This window comes from Salvia splendens, chromosome 6 (assembly GCF_004379255.2).
Source record: "Salvia splendens isolate huo1 chromosome 6, SspV2, whole genome shotgun sequence".
In the NCBI taxonomy this organism is placed as follows: Eukaryota; Viridiplantae; Streptophyta; class Magnoliopsida; order Lamiales; family Lamiaceae; genus Salvia; species Salvia splendens.
In genome coordinates, this window is record NC_056037.1 from 10230043 (window position 1) to 10248672 (window position 18630).

Below are 18630 nucleotides of genomic sequence, written 5' to 3' on the forward strand. Positions count from 1 at the left end.
GCCCATGTGAAGCACAGTACAAACCTCTGAATAAATTTTTTTTGGGTGGCCATGAAATTAGAAAGAGAAGGGAAGGGTCCAAAGAGAATAGTTAAAAAGAAGTGAGAGAGTGAGAGGAAATGAAGATTTTGGAGTCTCCAAGAAACCTATGAAATGTACCATCTTTCAAGAGTGTAATGGTTGTGAGCCAAAATCTTACTCAACTCCACTCTCGCTGCCTTCTTCTGACAGATATAATAGCTCAATGCCTTCATCAGCCATTCACTACTCCCTTCCAAAACTTTTTTTAACTTATTTACAAATTCATAGTAAAAATAGGACAAAAAAACAAAAAACCTTATTCACAATCCAACTCATATTCCACTAACTTTTTCAACTCAATTTCTATTACACACTCTCTCTCATTATGTGTTTCTATTACACACTCTTTGTACTGCCTTGGTCGAGTCCCACCTCAACTGCTTCAAGTGCTTCGAGGCCTCTCTCTCTACCTCGAGGGTTTTTGCCCATAGCTCGAATCCATGGAATTCATTAATCTCATGTATTCTCAACTTGATGGGATTTGAACTCATGACCTCAAGGTCACCATAGCTCCACATTGCCAACTGCGCTACAACCCGTTGGTACCATATGACATATTTTAATAGTATCATTAAATCAATAATAAATTCAATGAAAACTATCGCTTCTTAGTTATGATTTGAGATGTGATTTCTTTTCTTTTAATAAAACCCTATATAATTTAATTTTTTATGCTACACTGAGAGTGGTGAAGGTGTATTAAAATTAAATCTATTTTTCGCTCTAGATAAAGATCGCACAGAAACTAGTTATAAATAAAAACATTATACTTACAAAATCATAAACATAGTTTTTCATAAAATAAAACTTAGGGAGTAGTATTTGTTTATCAGTTTTGTTAGCATTCCGTCAATCAGGCAACTCGCTTGGATTTGGGCAGACTCTACCGGATTTTTAGGTTATTCAATTATTGCTCATTCAGATTACAAATTATTGCAACTTTTTAAAATCCATAATTATTATTTTTAACTTTTACATATATATAATTTTATTATACATGTTAAAATAAAATTAAAAAATAAAATTATGAATTAAAATATATTTCCGCATACATATATAAATGTTTTTATTAGTTTTAAAATTTGAAAAAAGTAATGAAAATTGAAAACTAAATAATAGGAGTACTATAACTAACTCTTTTTGGGCAAACTTCATTGAACTCAGTTTAATTTTGAGTCAACCCTACGAATTACTCCCTCCGTCCGTGAATAGGAGTCTCATTTCCTTCCGGCACGAGTTTTAAGAAATATTAAAAAAAGTGGATGGAAGAAAGTTAGTGGAATATGAGTCTCACTTGTATATATTGGTTTTAAATGATATGTGAGTGGAATGAGTTAGCGGACCGTGGGGTCTCTTTACCATTTATGATAATATGAAACGAGACTCCTATTCGCGGACGGAAGGAATAACCACAGCCCCTATTAAATTGTCGGACTATTCAAGTCAATCTATAAGAGTAAGTTTTGTGATTGGAATGATATTCCTAGCTAATTAAGACTTAATATAGCACGGCAAAATTTTATTGGGTTTATATCCTATATTTATTATTGTATTTTGGTTAATGATAATCTAATCAAATACTTGTATCCATTTGCATTGCCGGAATCAGCATACAAAGCACTAAATGACAAGACTGAAAATTTTGATGAATTGAAAGTCAATGGTGTGGCTTACAACAAATTGGATCAACAAAGATCACTAAATCTAAATAATTATACAACATTATGAGTTCTACACCTCAAAAACAATGCAGCAAAAGATTATAGAAAGAGGAATATATCCAAAACCTGAAATCAACTCCTTTGAGTTTTATTCCATTTCTTTTAGATCTATCAAGAAACACCTAAAAAGTAATGACGTTCTAAACAAAATTATAACCTCCAAACCTCACTGGAAAGGGAAAGATGTATCTTCGAGATCTCCTGAGCCGCAGGAAACATCAAGATTCTGTCAGCTTCAGCTCATGTGTTCTTCTCCGATGTGTTAAAAATTTGGTCAGTGGCTGATCAAGCCATTTTATTTTGAATCTGCCGGTGAATATGTATTAGATACTCGACGTATGAGAAACCATTAGCCATCTTGTCTTCGACCAGGTACGAGAAGAACATCATCCCTGAAAAGAAAAATGAATACTCAGATGTATAATTAATGGCGGTCTTGAGAGCAGCAACGCTATTCTAACATAAGAAATCATGCTAATAACAACGAGAACATGGGAACTTTTAAACTACTAGCGTTTTTAGTGCCAACAAGGGCTCGTTCAGTTTCCTAGTTTTGTAAAAAAATAAGATCCTTGAAAGCTTAAAATAGAGTTATAAAATCTACACAATATCTTAACTTGTCATATCAAGTCAAGCAAACCAAACGAGCCCTTACTATGCAAAGAAAATAACACCGGTATTCATTCTAGCCATTCCTACAGAACCTAACATCATATGCTGTTGTTTAAATTATGTTTTCTTGAATCCTCTATTTTTCCAACAATTTCATATTCGTTTTCATTCCCATGGATTTTTAGGGTCTATGAAGGAACTTAAATGACTTGGAGCTCAGGTTGTAAAAGAGAGTCAAGTTTCGGTGAATTTCTGATGAACTAACCTGTTGGATCCCCCTTTTTGCATAGTCGCAAGCTGCAGAACAAGAAAGAGGAGAGAAAAAATATTTAAAATGTTAGAGAACAAAATATAATATCAACTAGTACAACGAATAACGAGAACTTGTTTGTACCGTAGGTAAGAACATCGTTGACGCCTTATCTCATTTACAATGTCATTCAGCTTCTTTGACAAGGGATTGTCATATTGCTGCAAAATGAACTGAAGAAAAAAGGCCATAAGTAGTAGGAGTATCTCTTTTTGCCCTATCGAAGAATCATGCATAACTAGTTACTGTATGGCTATTGTGCTGAATATGTGTAAGTGTCACTAAGCAGATATGGTGAGCTCCGTGATTAAAAGCATTAATAAGTGACAAGTATGAGAAAACGGAAACAGCTATTATGAATCCAAAAAAGTGTAAGATATACAAAACAAAAGCTATTCAAACAAATGAATACAGGGAATTATATAGTAATATGACTTGATCACACTTTCTATGGAATCCAAACTTGGAAACACTGTATACCCAGATTTCTTTATGGCAGTACCTGATTTGGAATCTCTTCATTTGATGAAATGCCAAACATCTGTTGCAAAATATTTGACTGAACATCTTCACCGACATAAATCAAACAATCAACTCCATTCTCAAGAAGATATATTCCATCAATAGCAATATGCTCGCTGGAAAGTGGAATTGGAACGGGAATAATGGAATCATCTAATTCCTGAGAAATCAGTATGACAAAATGTGTATGAGAAGGAAATACATAAAACAACTAAAGGTATGTATGTCAGAAAATCTCAGTACCTTCTCATTAAGGTCATGAAGTGCTATCATTCTAGGGTACACCAATGGGATCACCAAAGTAGTAGGTAATGGTGAGACATAATTAATCCAAACAGACCTATCATCAATTCTTCCATCAGAACGTAATCCAACGCATTTGAGTAAAGCTGAAAAAGGCATAAAGCAAATAGTTAAAACCAAATATGAAACTATCATGACAAAGACTTTAACCACTTAAATAAGATGCTTAGGTTGTGCATAATACACAAAAACACTTTCAAGGCAGCACTCATAGGACAGGACATATATGTTGTGTATATTCAAGCACATTCCTCAATGATCAATGGCGAACTAATTTCTAGAGCTGAACCGTCGAACCCCTCATTTTTAGTTCGTTTTAGTTCATTTTAGAACATTGTTAGATAACACGGAGTTCATTTTTAGTTCGTTTTAGTTCATATTATATGGAGTTCATTTTAAGATCGGTTTAGTTCACTCTAGAGTTAATTTTAAGATCGTTTAGTTCATTCTAGAAAGAATGAACTAAAACGATCTTAAAATGAACTCCGTGTTGGTTCGACGGTTCAGCACTAGTGTGTTTAGACTTTTATTACTTTGATTTACATGCCCAGAATAGTTTTAGCCTTGTCCATATACTTGCATCACTCAAAAATATGAACAGAGAACATATATTTATTCAAATATCTTTCCACATAGTTTAAGTAACAACCATTAAATGGGAAAAAAAATTATGTAACCAGGAACTTGGGAAGTTTGAATTACTTGAGATGTTTGCAAATATACTAGGAACACTGGGGATACGACTCTAGCAAAAAAACTTGAAATAAAACATACGGTTAAAAGAAACTTAGAATGTACCAAGTGTATAGAGAGGCAACATTTTAAGTGCCTCGGGCAGAATAAGTTGTCCGGACAATGACACCGTAGCACAGAACTTCCGGTACGAGTATAAGATGTTGATGCAAACATTAGTAGCTTGATCCCTAACTTGTGCAAGAGGAGCTGACGGAATCCCAATAGCAGCTGTGATGTGAGACATAACGGAGCAAAAGAGTCAGCGGTAATACTATGCTACATGTCTGCATGTAGATAACAAAGTTGAAAATATATGTAGAAGGAGCAGGAGAAAGAAGAAAGAGCATAGGATAAAGTGAATGACTCAATAGTATTGACGCCTCCATACAATACGATATACATACAAACAAACTTAATACTAGCATTTCCAGAAAAATTATGACACCTAAGTACCTTGTTTTGTGATACACGCAAATTGGGTGTCTAGATCAGCAGAGCGGAATAGATTACTGAGCATGTTGGTGCAAGGCAAGGACAATGTTGAAACTCTGATTCTTCTTTGTCCATGTACAGTGGTGTAAAGAAGGGCACACTAGACAACATTATCATACAAAGTGATTGGATGAATACTGAATATAAGAGAATGAGAAATGAGATAGCTACAGAAACTTTTGCATTGAATTTGTAATTCATAAGACAAGAGATAAATGATTTAGTTAGATGGAGTTCCAGCAGGAACATAAAGTGGTACCTGAAAAGAACACTCAGAGGCCTCCTGTAATTTATCATCATGATTCAGGGAGACCATTATTGTTTTGTCACAATCAATCTGGCAAAATGATGATCAAACAACTTTAAAAAATCTGATCATGAAACTAAATGTGCAGCAGCAATAAAAAAAAAACTGGTTTCGTGATAATAATTTTTAACCAATAGAAGAGATGAGAACAATTTAGGTGCAACACCACATGTAACAGTACGCTTTCATGAATTTAAATGAAGAAACCACTTATTCAGCAATTGCATTATTACAATAAGTGAGACTCTGTGAAGCTTCGACAAAAAAAGGTTGGAAATGCTTCAGAATATTTTCTGTGGAGGTTTTTTTGTCTTGTGTGTGTGTGTGTGAGAGAGAGAGAGAGAGAGAGACAGAGACAGAGACAGAGACAGAGACAGAGACAGAGACAGAGACAGAGACAGAGACAGAGACAGAGACAGAGACAGAGACAGAGACAGAGACAGAGGGATACCGCAGGTAGATCAACGTCAGTTGGTATGCGCTTACAGAAGTTTCCGGAATATTCTTGAACTTGAATACCCTATCCAGGAAACAACAAATATATAACCTAGCCTTTAATTGAAGAGTTGTTTGCCAAACAATATTGTTACATAATTCGAAAGTTCAAAAACTGCACTTCTACAATCTCACCTGGCTACATCTAACACGCATCACTGCCTCAAACCCTTGGGGCCTTGTGATGTTCCACCGAAGATCATTGTACAGCTTAGCAGGATCAGAACGGGCAGAGAAAGGATAATAGTAGTATACCTATAGAAGTAAAACACGGATTCAGATTTTGAAAATAACTCAATAGCCATCCTAATGAATAACACAATCAGACAACAAAAAGACTGATAATCCATCACTTGAAAGTGATATAACAGCCAAATATATAGTGGCCACTCATAGTACTCCATGATCACTCAAACGTTATTCAATTACCTGGCCTCCAGTTGTCTTTGGGATAACAGAGAGAGAAGCAATATCCACATACATTTGTGATGTAATAAACAAATCAACACAGACCTGAAAGAATGAAAATGAGAGGCGAAATAAGCTGGCTCCGATTCTAATGCAAAAACATGATGATAGTGTCAGTATCATGGATTCTCAAAACTAGAAATTTTAATGTCACCTGGTACTCTGCAAATTCCATTGCCATAGTTTTTAGAGTCTTGTCAGAAGGCTGAAGCAATTTGTGAGCCTCCTGAAATCAAGCATTATTGCAACTGTAAGGGAATTTCATCTCATAGGGTCTTGAACTATCATGTGAATCGTCCATCATAAGGAATAGAATGGGATTAGTTGTTATTTTATTTAATTTAGTTGTTTTATTATTTATCTTAACTTCCAATCTTGCACTGTATGGGAGCATTTGTGCCCGTAGAAAGAGTATATAAATATTAGAGAATTCATTAATAATAATAGTCAAAAGGAACACCTATTAAAGTAGAAGAAATTCTGGGGTCCGAGCAACAGAGAAAGTAGACACTAGCTCTAACAATAATCTCCCGAATGACATAACCCTGATAATGACTTCACCAGTACTAATATACTATACTCGCCGGCCAAAGAATGGTTGCAATTACCATTTTGGATAAGTGGCAAATAGATGGCCACCACTACAAAGTTAAGTAATCACAATTAAAGGATTAAAAACTAGTTATTGCACTTGATTTGTATTCGGGTTTATGAAATATAAGGGAAATCATGATTATATCTGCTTAAGACTGTACCAACTGGTGATCAAGTAGCTGCGCAGAAGAGAAGGATCCAAAGACTAATATTACACCTAGATGGCCAAATTAATGGTGTGAACTGCGAAAGAAATTTATATATGGACATGCAAAAAGGGAATTGGAGGCAAGAAAGGCATTATGAAAACTATCATAGTTAGTATCAGTCCTAACAAGATTTATGCAGCATTAAGACCTTTTCTCCTGCTGACATATTGCTTCTGCCTTCAGCCTCTCGAGCAGAAAGGGACCCGATGCCACATGACGGTAAAACTGCAATATCATAAATTTCAGTACACTAGTATGACAGTCAGATGTTTAAGGGGGTGAGTTTGCATAATCAGAAAACTAATACAGTTATATTTGGCAGCTTACCTGACTGGAAAACTAAAAGTTTGCCACCAGTGCTTTTCATTGCCAGAAAAGCAGCCTAAAGTAAGAAACAGAACAATAAGATTTAAGTATCAGGTAGTCTGCTCTGCTCATGATCAATTAAAAGTTTTCATATGCAAGGTGATATTTATTGAACATAATGTACTTAGCACTTCCATCCACCTGTAAATTCTAGAAAACAGCTAAACGACGGCAAACAACATAGGTTAAAAAAAGTACAAACTTAAAAAAACTATATGTGCCCATACCTTTACAGCAGCACCAAGAGCTGAATCAGCAATTCTATTGCTCTCAAACATTGTAGGAATGTTGTCAAGCAACATTTCTAAATGCTCACAGCACTGCATATACCAAAAAGAAATTCCATCACTTGGGAAGTTCAAAAAATAGGAGAAAACATTAGTTTGTACCCAGATTATAAATAGGGTGCCTTTATGTTTTCACAATTTGAGGTTACATGCTGCATACTATGAATGAACATAAACTAGAAAAATAATGATACCAACCTCAGAAAATTGAACAATGACATCACTTTCCAGTGGAGTATAGACATCTTGAACATCAGGAACAATGAGCATCAATGGCTGAAACAAGAAAGAAGAAGATATAATTATACCTATGCACCCACTGCATCGAGTGAAGTCTAAAGCCATTGTGATCAACCACATGTGGCTCCTGGAATGTACAAGTTTAAGACCAACAGAAAAATGACTAACGGAGAACATAATAATTGGACACTACGATTGACAAGTAAAGAGTAAATAACATTCAAGGAACATATAAAATGAATTCATTCACCAGAAAGATGAAAATTTTCTACCAACCTGCTGTGAAGATCGTTTTAGATTGTAAAACTGGATTGTGGAATCGAACGTAGCAATACCCACCATTGTACGAGGACCCTTCTGCACAGAAAACATAGTCAATCCAGATTGATATTTCGCTCTAATAATAAACAAAAACCTAGCGGGTGGTCCTCTTTAACTTGGTTCAAAATTATACTCCACCTTCACAAAACTCATTTTTTAAAATTCCCAAAAAAACCATAAAGTGGCAAAGTTAATCGTATTTTCCTTTCAGCTCTTACAAGTTCATAAAATATTATGACAATTATCAACGAACAAAAATAGTTTAAAGATAAAGGTGTTACCAAAACTTATTTGGGAAATTAACAACTCATTACAACTCCAAGCTAAATATTGAATTTCATTTTTCCTGAGTTCGTAGATACACCCACCTCCAAGTTTCCCCTTTAGGAGAGAAACCACTAGGGGGCGTTTACTTTTGAGTGATAGGATGGATGAATAAAAATAATCCAAGCTAATGCACTGTTTACTGTGATGGAATTTGGTGGATAAATTACATTTAAGCTTCTTGACCTACTTATCCATCAAATAATCAATCCTATATTACCATCAATCTATCCCATAACTCAAAGTAAATGTCCCCTTAGAGGCTTTAATTCATCATTGACCAGATGGAAGGTCCACTTATAAAATGTTATCACATTAGAAGTACAGGCATAAACTTACTGGAAGATCGGCTATCACTTGTCTGATGGCGCTGCAAGCCGCTGCAGTTGCACCAGTTTGTGTAGCGTTCATGGATACATCAATAAGGAAGAAAAATATGGCAGGCATTGGGTCACGAACCTAAAATAGCATAAGCAAAATCATGAGAGAGAATGAAAAAAATAAGAAAGTTGTACATTTCATAGACAAATAAATGCAACAGAAGTTTTGTTGTCCTACACCACAAACATGAATGGAGAAAGTAAGTCAACAAAACGTTGTAAGTATGCGCTCACACTCTAGAGACTTCATTGTTGTTGAAGATACATGCTATGAGCCAATAAAGTCAGCATTGCAGTAAAACTGTAAAAGTAAACATAGAATTCTTTTATGGTATTCCAATTGATGTCTAAGTAAATATAATCTTATGAAACCAGTGTGTCTCCTCCTCCCCCTTTCCCCACTTGTGTTATACATGACACATTCTAGTTGATCCATAACTAATAGTACTAGATAACAATCAAAGTGACTGCGTAGAATATTAATTAAACACTAATTAGATCTTTGCACTTGATTTTACATACTCCCTCCATCCCATAGAAAGAGGCTAATTGGGGATGGCACGTGTTTTAATGCATAACTGGTAAAGTAAGAGAGGAGAAAAAGTGGTTGAAATAATGCAATGGTGGTGGGGCCCATAAATGATAAAGTAAAAAAATGAGAAAAAGCTTTCCATAAATGGATATGGACAATTTCTATGGGACGGACGAAAAAGGAAATTCGGCCTATTTCTATGGGACGAATGGAGTATTTCTGTACTTGTTACAATAATCAGACTGTTGGCACAGACTCAAGAAATGTCAGGCTACAAACAAAAGAAAAATGCTCACAATCCTTTGCAGAAAAACTACTTATTTTTCTTCTATCAAATAATAATATATAATAATATACCTTAGTCCTTGGATAGGAAATCATGCCCTAGATAGCTCAAATTACAAAATGCATACACATTTTTCGATTGAGAGGTGTGCTTTTTAAATAACATCTAGCATAATGATTGGTTATAATAATTTAATAATTTAATATTAATTCAAGGCATGATTTCCTATAGATAATATCATCCCAATTCAATACGTGCTGGGTCCAAATCTAGGAACTTACCATGTACTCCTTAGTAGCAACAAATTCAACTGTTCCTCGGCATAGTTCAGGCCTTTCGTCAGCATCTCTACGCCGGCCATCTGGACCTAAGTTACAGTGATAGTCACGTGGAGTTTCATCCGTAAATCCTGCACCACAACCAAGAAAAAGGATAAAGTAAAAGACAGAAAACAACGAATAGAACAGTGAATGCTATAAATACTTGGCAATAATATATCATTATCCTGCATACATGTGATGTGACCCAACATTCAGGTTGAGCAAATATTCAAGATATGAAACAAACAACTGCCCATAAACACAGAAAATACTTCCACCACCAGTGTAATGAAAAACTTAGGTCCAAGCAACAATAGGTCAGGGTTTAGGTCTTTTATAAAAGCTCAATTTACAATAAGATAACACAAAGTTTAATCAGTTATTTCCATATTTTTCTGGCTATGTGTCAGTGGACACCCCCATGGAGTTGAATTTACAGAATTATGATAATATAACTCCACAAATAATTGACAAGTCACTAACTACAAAAGAAAGAACAAGAAAAAGGACTATTTCTCACCACACAGGTTACAAATGAAACGTCTTCCTTGGTCAATAAACTTCACGAAAGGATTAATGTAACCTTTGCAACGAGAACATCGAACAGGACCACTTTCCCCAAAATCTACAACCTAGCAGTAATAAAATAAGAATTTAGAGTTGCTCAGCTCCAATAAAATTATCCTGACAAAGGTCATGTAACCCCCAAACCTAAAAATAGAAAGTATTGCAGATGAACTTAAACACAGATGGAACTTGGAAGATATAACAGAATTTCAGAATTTCCTTTTACGTGAGAAAAGTATTAGTATGATTTTCCTCAAGGATTAGAGTAACACCAAATATTTCATTTGATAATATGTCGGACAAAGAGACTCAAACTTTTCTGCCACGGACCGCTTCACTTACATGGATAGGCTCTTCAGATGGATGTGCGAGAGCTAAAGGCTGGACCAATAGAGACAGCTGCATTCCAGATGTAGACAGAAGGTCCACAGTCAAAGGAACCTAATGAAACAAATGGAAACCCCATTGCTATTAGCACTTTCAACTTACGGAGGAATTCATGCATAAAAGGTAGAAATGTAGTTAGAAACAATGATGCAATTAAATACTTAAACCTGATTGATAGTACACCTCATGTAGCGTGGACTGCAATTTCCAGTGTCTTTAACTATATAGTCACTTGTTGCGGGCTTCACAAAGAAGTGACAAGTGAGTAAAAAGAGGACAAATAAAGTCTCTACACATTTGAAGTGATAAAAGATAATCTTACTAGGGTAACAGTTCGGACAGGGAATACCAACTTTGGGTAAATATATAAGACTTAAACTAAACCAAAGAAAGAAAATTATTACCGGGGGAGGGTTTGCCTGATTGCCCTGGCGGGTCTCATGAACAATTGCAGAAGCACTTGGAGCAAGACGGGGAATCTGGTTGGGATCAATTTTAGCTTGGCCTGAATGACTCATAGCCATAGATTGATTTGGAAGAGATAGTCCTGGTGGCATTCCAAACATCCGTGGAGGCTGCTGCATAGACCCGGGAGGAGGTGGTGCAACCTAGACATTGGCACTAGATTTAGTGTGTAAAATGAAGTAGATTATCAAGCAGTCATATGATGTTATTGAGCTACAGCACTAATAAAAGCAAAAAGGACCATAGTCGAAGCGAGAATGGGTCCACATTCATATTAAACATCCTCCTTAATAATTGCTCAGATATGAAATCATCTATGCCATAATAGTGAACTCTACAGTTGAGGCAAGGCTGTTCAAGTTAAATTGTAATATTTGTTCGAGTCCAAAAACGTTACATTCTTCTAACCATCAAACCTGGCATATATATATGAAAACTTAGAGGGAGCCTGAACCAAGAGTAATCCTTTCTTGTTTCTTCAAACAAGCTTCTGAGTAATAAATGGCCCCAAATTTAATGCAAAGACATAGATAGCAAGTGACTTTGCAGTTTATACAACACCCATATTCCATTAAGTAGTAAAGTTCAAACCACCTTAACTGCAAGATATAAGGTTCGGTATTCCTTGGTTGCAACCACAAGCCTTAAAGTAAAACTAGATTATGGTACTTTAATCTGTACATTACATGCTTCAAAAGAAAGCAAAATTATATTGCATCAAGTCCTAGTTCCGTGATATATGTTCTACATAATACTGCTTCAGTTAAACAAAAGTAATTTTTACTATGTGATTCACTTCTCAAGTTCCTTATGCATACTGTTACTATGGTAGTTGTAATACTAGGTAGTTTACTTTAGCTTGCTTCTGAGTTCTCTCACATTTTTATAAGTCCCTTTCACTTTTAAAATTTTAACATTTCATATTGAATTCATCATAAAGATCAATGCATTCCTGCACAACTCTTATAAGATTGTATGCCTAGAAATTATCAATAACAGTAATAGAAGTTAGGCAGAATTTGAATAATCATTTACTATTAAAATGCACAAGAAAAGTTATGTCTCGGATACAAAAAGAGTAAACTCTTGCAAATAATTATCACTCACTCTGTCCCAAGTAAGATGACCCTTTAATTGGACGACACAAGATTTTATGCAGTGTTGTTTTGTGTGTTAAGTGGAGAGAAAATAAAGTACAGATAATAGTATTTCTATTTTGAGAAATGAGTCATCTTTGTTGGGCCAGACAACAAAAGGAAATTGAGTCATCTTCGTTGGGATTGAAGGAGTAAATGATAATGATGCAACATTTCAATGGCACGAATGAAAACAATAATTGGACGCAAAGCATACTGAAAATTTATATTACTAGAGGCCCAGTAGAAAATATCCCGACTACAGATTGAATTTAATCTATTTCCGAGCAGGAAGAACAGATAACAAACTCTAAACCCTTATGTGACAGTGAAACAACATAGGCCTCTCAAAGGCATTTAGAATCTAAACAGGTTTTTTATCAACTCCAGCACTAAATGTACACTATTTTGAACTGAAAATTTTCTCAATATGAATAATAACATATGAATTATGATCAACTCATCAGTTAAAGTATGATCATGGCTTTTTAAGCAATATGCACAACCCTCATTCATAGTTTGGTGAACCAGTGGATGAATCTTGGATGCAAGAAAGTACACACTCAACAAAGTTCTGAGAAAGACAAAAACTAAAATTCTTCATGATTTCAAAGTTCCTAGAAAGACAAAAACTAAATCGTTATGGTTTCAATTTCAAAGTTCAAACTATGGTCATCAAACCTTCTGATTTATATCTCACACTAAAATATAAAGGACATGGATCATAGCTCCAGAGTTAAGATGCTGATTTTGATATTTCAACCTACAAATGAAGCTGTCAAAGCTGATTACTTTTGCTACACAATATCCCTAGTTCCCTACTATTGGAAACTACTCGAGCTGCTTCAGTAATACATATATAGCGTAAATAGTTTACTTCATTCCATAAAATTTGGATGAGACTTCTGCGTAGAAATTTTCCAGCTCTTTTTCCCTCTCTTTTGTTAGTAGAAGAAACTAGCACAGCTCATTACCGAACATTGTCAATTTTATTCTATCTCATTGCATGTAATGCATTTACATCATATATATGGCATTGCTGGGTTTCACTTATATCAAAAGCTCAAAAGCATCATTAGCCAGATTCAAGTGGGTCGAACCGTGTATATCGCCTTGCTTTATAGGTTATTTCATAATGTATTTTAGCAGAATAATTAATTATAATCAATAGTGCACAAAAAATCAATACATGATAGGATAATGGTCAAGATGATAAAATTAACCTGCTGTGGCTGTGCAGGCCATGTCTGCATCCCATAAGGAGAATTTATAGATTGATGCATGCCTGTATTTGGTGCTGAAAATGGGGATGAACCCAGAGGGGGCACCATATTCTGTGGTGGGCCAGAAAATGGCGGTGCAAGTTGCCCAGAGGCAGATGATACAGCAGTAGGTGGACCACCAAAACTAGAGTGCATTTGCATTGGCTGAGAAGAAGGCCTAGATGATAACATTGCTGGTGTTTGTGGAGGTCCAGCTAACGGCCTTGGCATACTACCTATAGCAGGAGGAAACGGTGGCCCACTTTGTGTCATCCCCGGTGCAAATGTAGGCGGTCCATTACTAACTGGACCAGAACCACTTGCATGGGAAGGAGTGGAGGGAGCTGATGTCAGAGGGGAAGACGGATATGATCCAGGACGAGGCCCCAGTGCAGAAGGCGAGGGAGCAACAGGTCCACCAATGGATGATGGCATTGCCCCAGGTGGTGGTGGTCTTGATGCAAAGTGAGGCGGCTGAGACCCAGGTGGTGGACCAGCGGGTCTAGAAGAAACCATATTTGGAGGCAGAGTAGTTTGAGCAGAAGCATTGGGCGGTACCGGGCCCCTCGGAAATACACCAGGGGGAGGCGGGCCTGGTCTGCTACCAGAAAAAGCTGGAGCCCGTTGGCCGAATGGTGTGGCATTCGGAGGAGGTCTAGGGGCACTAGCACCAGCATTGTTCGGTTGTTGCTGATTATGCTGATTAATTTGTAGGTTTTGCATATTATTAGAAAGGGAATTCGGGTTATAATTCGGGGGGAAGTTCCCTGGCCTAGGTCCCCCAGGAGCTGCCATCACTTCACCTAATCAGAAATCTCTCAACAATCTAGTCCAATTCAAACCTACAAATCGCAAATCCACAGGCAGATGAATCAAGAAACAATCTTTACAACCAAATTACACATATAGATAAATTCAAAAATTAAACAATGAATTAGGTAAAAACCTACCTTGGAGGCCGAAATTCCGGTCCGTTACAGAAAGAACCGACCGCTTTCCGACCAGATTCCGATCTGACAACGCAAAAAACAGAAATTGAGCCAAAACGAAAAAAATGCAAATCAAAGTATAACAGATTGGAGCCTGGAGGTACCTTAATTTTGCGCGTAAAATTGCATTACAGCTATGGCAGAAAGTGATTTCGCGGATCGACAGGTAATAGTTACGGATCGAAATCGAGATTGATAGATACAGAAAAGAAACGCAAAAGTGATAAATTTGTCTGGGATCAAAGCAAAATTCACGTATTAAGGTCATAAAAAATTATTGAAATTGGCTGCTTTTAATTATTTTTTCTTTTATCAACCTTTTTTTTCCATTTCTCATCCTACTAATCCAACTGATGATGGTTCGCACGTGACACATTCAAGGCAGGCACGTGACTTCGAACAATACCCTTATTTATAATGCTTAGAGCATCCACACTGGCTTTCGCCCAGCAATAGCTCAGCCACAAACTCCTCCTGTCATATCATCAGTACCAAAAATCCTCTTGTCACATCATCAGGACAAGCAAATAGCCCAACAATAGCCTAGTCATATCACTCCTAATTATATAAAACAAATAATTAACAATCACACAAAATACGGAATTAAATTTACAACAAAGATACGCGAAAATTCAATAATATTATTTAAATTTAAAAAAAATTACATTAAAAAAATACATTAATTTAAAAAAAGTACATTAAAAAAAACACATTAATTTAAAAAAAACTTCTTCGTCGCTCCCGTCGCCACCGTTGTCGCCGCCTCCGTCGCCGCCGGTACCCCCTGTGCCCCCCGGTCTTCAAATCGTCACGCATGCTCACGAACAATATGTGAAGAAAGCTCTTCTCCTCGGGGTCCTCTACCGTCTTCCAATCGGCTAAGATCTTGACCATCTGAGCACGCGTTTGTTGACGCGCGAAGAATTTGAGATCCTCTGTCGACTGGCCAAAGGGGGATGCCGACTGGACCTCCTGGGACCCCCCTGCGCCCCCCTTCGCCTCCCGTTACGCCCGCCTTTGACCAACCGGGTGAGTTCGGCGAGCGAACGATGAAGGGGACGGGAGCTCCTGAGCACCCTCGGGGAGGTCGTGGGAACCACCGTTGCTGTCGCTGTAATCACCGGTATAGTTCAGTCGTTGCTTCTTCGGCCAGCCAGCGTCGACACCTGCCCGGAACTTCTCGGAGTCGTTCAGCACCTCATAGCAGTTCCAATAGGTGAACTCCTTATACAACTGGGCTGGGGGAAGGCTTTCTTTTCTATCCTCCTGCAGTCATCCTCCGTTTGGCCACTGCTCTGCATGCGGAGGGCGTTGGCGTACAAGCCCGAAAATCAGGAGACCCCAGCCCTGATTCGGTCCCACGCCTTCCGGCACTCCTCCTCGTTGCGCGGCCTCCCCTCCGGGCAAAATGCCTTGTAGGCTGCTGCTATTTTGGCCCAGATGTTGACGATCCTCTGATTGTTCGAAGTGAAGGGATCATCGCAAACACTCACTCACGCCTTGGACAGCGCGACGTTCTCCGCATCCGTCCACCTCCTCCGTACCGAGCAGTCGTCCTCAACCGGCTGCGACGACTCGCCGACCCTCTTGCCCTTCACCTTTGGGGTGCCCCGACCCCGCCCTACTCCCCCGTTTGAACGGGAGTTTCCGGAACACAGAGAAGATCAAACCCAACTCCTCTAAGGAGAAAGTCTCATATTGCGTGAACTGCGCCTCCGTTGAGGTCGATGTGTGCGAAGAAGCAGTCGAAAAATCAAAACTGGGGCGATAGACGTCCCCCCCCGGCGTCCCCGGCGTCCCCTGCGTCGCCGGTACCCTTCCCGGCATCATCTACATACCGGGTGCCCACCCCGGCATTGCCGGTAACCCCCCGGCATCATCTATTTGGAATATTATAATTTGGTGAACCAGTGGATGAATCTCCCCCCGGCTGCCATCCCGGGCATCATCTGCTGCCACGGGTACATGTTGTAGTACCCGGGCATCGGACCCCATACACCTCCCACGGGTACCGAGGGAGTTTGAGACCCGCTTGTCATTGGAGTACCTTCGTTGTTGTTCTTCATTTCACGTCGTTGATCTTGTACAGAAATTAAGATAGAGAGAGTACTCGTTAAAACAAGTGGTGCGAATGAAAATGACGTGCAAAGCGCGTATATATAGTGTTTCGAAAATAAAAAGAAAAAAAGAAAATTTCGCTCGCCGGTCGCTCGCTGGTCTGGAGCCTGCAATGGCGGCGAGCGGACCGGCGTGTAACGACCCACTAAATCGATATTATTATAAACTATATTATTAGCTTGATTATCTATATAAGTGACTTTTAGGCGATTAAATCCGAGCTACGATAGATTGTTGTTGTTGTTTGTTTGACGATAGGGAAGTGAATAAATAAATAAAACCCCAAAATTTAAAATTTTAATGTCCGATACATCCAACAAAAGTCCAACGAAAATTTAATACATCCTTCGTTCTAAAGAAAATCGGGTACTTCAACGCGGACAGCCACGAACTTGAACCGATTATGCCTACACCAAATTAAAAGAATAAGTGAACAAATATTTAAATAATTAATTTAATAAACAAATAAAATTAAAAAAAAAGAGGGCCGATCCTATGTATCAATAGCATTAAATGCTGCATTTAATTTGGAGATAGGAATGTAGGCAACTTGCTAAACCAACTTGATGCCCACGTCTCATGCAGCTTTTTTTTATACATATGTATAGATATAACAATCACTACACCCCTATCACAATCAAGCTTTCCAAAGAATTTACATAGGATAGAGGAAGGAGAGTTGCAGACAATTTAGGATCAAGTCCCCCACATCCAACAACACTTTATTCTACATCAAAAAGGTAAAAACCAAGCCTTTCTTTTCTTTCATCTATGTACAAGCATGCATATACAATTTCAAAGTTAGAATCTGCCCAAATTTGGAATTTACAACACCTAGTCTAATAGTATATTTCATCTTCAAGTCTTCCAAATTACAAGAAAATGACACCTTTGATCAAGAATTTCCCCAATCACCTCAATGAGCATAACAGAAGATAGCAAATAGAATGATACCATAGCCCAAGACTGATTCCAGTGAAATAATACCACGATTGAGCCTATTCACACCACATGCTTGATCAATTTAAGAACCATCAAATAAGAACAAGTAAAGAGAAAGTGGGGAAGGAGACTTAGCTTAAGAGGAAAAGCAGCTCGGCGAGGAAGGAGACGGTGGAGCAGCAGCCGGAGAGGCGGCGAGTTGCTGGAGCTGGCACTGAGCGACGCAGCAGGCGGCAGCCCTGCTCGTCGAACAGCCGAGGACTCCTCAGAACTCGACGAAGGGAGAGAAAACGATGGAGGAGAGAGTACCCGCTGACGGGACTCCAAAATTTCCGTCGAGGTAGGCGCGATTTCGCCAGAGAAAGAGGCGCAGCTCCTTATATTCTAAATTAGGGATTTCAATTGGAAATTTGGAAATTCAAGGATTTGTTTTAGAGTTAAGTGATGTAAAGAGAAGAGGTTTTAGGGGAAGAAGGAGATGGCGATTCGACGAAGAGGTCGCGAGGACGAGAATGAAGCAAGCGCCGCCGCTCCTTCTCCGAATTGTGGTTCCCCCAATTTTTGATTTGTTGGAAGTGAAAGAGAGAGAGAATTAGGTGAGAGATAGAGCAATTATACGTGTGGTGGAAGGTGGGAGTATAAGTGGGCCTCTTTTGTTTTTTTTAAGAATTGGGCCTTTGTTTGTTTAAAAAAAAAAGAAATCGGGCCTTATGAAGCAAATAGGATGATTTATTTGATTTGGGCCATTCTTTTTAGTTGGGCATTACTAAATAAATTGGAGAAATAAGATGGGCTAAGATAACAATTATCTTGGGTCAAATTAATTAATCCTTGGACCGATAATTTAATTGTTGAGAAT

The 18630-nt window shown here is 37.9% G+C and overlaps 1 protein-coding gene across 2 annotated transcripts; it reads right to left on the reverse strand.

Annotated features, from left to right (window-relative positions):
- Positions 1–1702: 1702 nt before the first annotated feature.
- On the reverse strand, positions 1703–15008 carry LOC121808108 (protein transport protein Sec24-like At4g32640). Of its 2 annotated transcripts, none has more exons than XM_042208469.1 (26): positions 14816–15008; positions 14673–14735; positions 13684–14564; positions 11264–11467; positions 11027–11101; positions 10815–10913; positions 10426–10537; positions 9867–9994; positions 8727–8846; positions 8019–8096; positions 7701–7778; positions 7443–7535; positions 7177–7231; positions 6998–7074; positions 6201–6272; positions 6008–6091; positions 5714–5833; positions 5535–5603; positions 5036–5113; positions 4738–4876; positions 4348–4512; positions 3490–3635; positions 3227–3406; positions 2809–2897; positions 2680–2711; positions 1703–2194 (listed from the first exon to the last, which is right to left on the reverse strand). In XM_042208469.1, exons 3-26 carry the CDS (start codon positions 14515–14517, stop codon positions 2088–2090), a joined length of 3234 nt encoding a protein of 1077 aa, XP_042064403.1. In that variant the 5' UTR covers positions 14518–14564; positions 14673–14735; positions 14816–15008; the 3' UTR covers positions 1703–2087. The 2 variants fall into 2 exon arrangements, with proteins under 2 accessions (XP_042064403.1, XP_042064402.1); XM_042208468.1 differs by having other exon boundaries at positions 8019–8099.
- Positions 15009–18630: the final 3622 nt, after the last annotated feature.

What these genes read in the sequence shown, in the direction of transcription:
- LOC121808108 (XM_042208468.1), bottom strand. Translation starts at nt 14,517, where the DNA reads ATGGCAGCTCCTGGGGGACCTAGGCCAGGGAACTTCCCCCCGAATTAT. An exon ending in CATCTGAAGAGCCTATCCAT is followed by an intron (nt 10,538 to 10,814) that starts GTAAGTGAAGCG and finishes TATTACTGCTAG; the next exon opens with GTTGTAGATTTTGGGGAAAG. An exon ending in TAAAACGATCTTCACAGCAG is followed by an intron (nt 7,779 to 8,018) that starts GTTGGTAGAAAA and finishes TTCTTGTTTCAG; the next exon opens with CCATTGATGCTCATTGTTCC.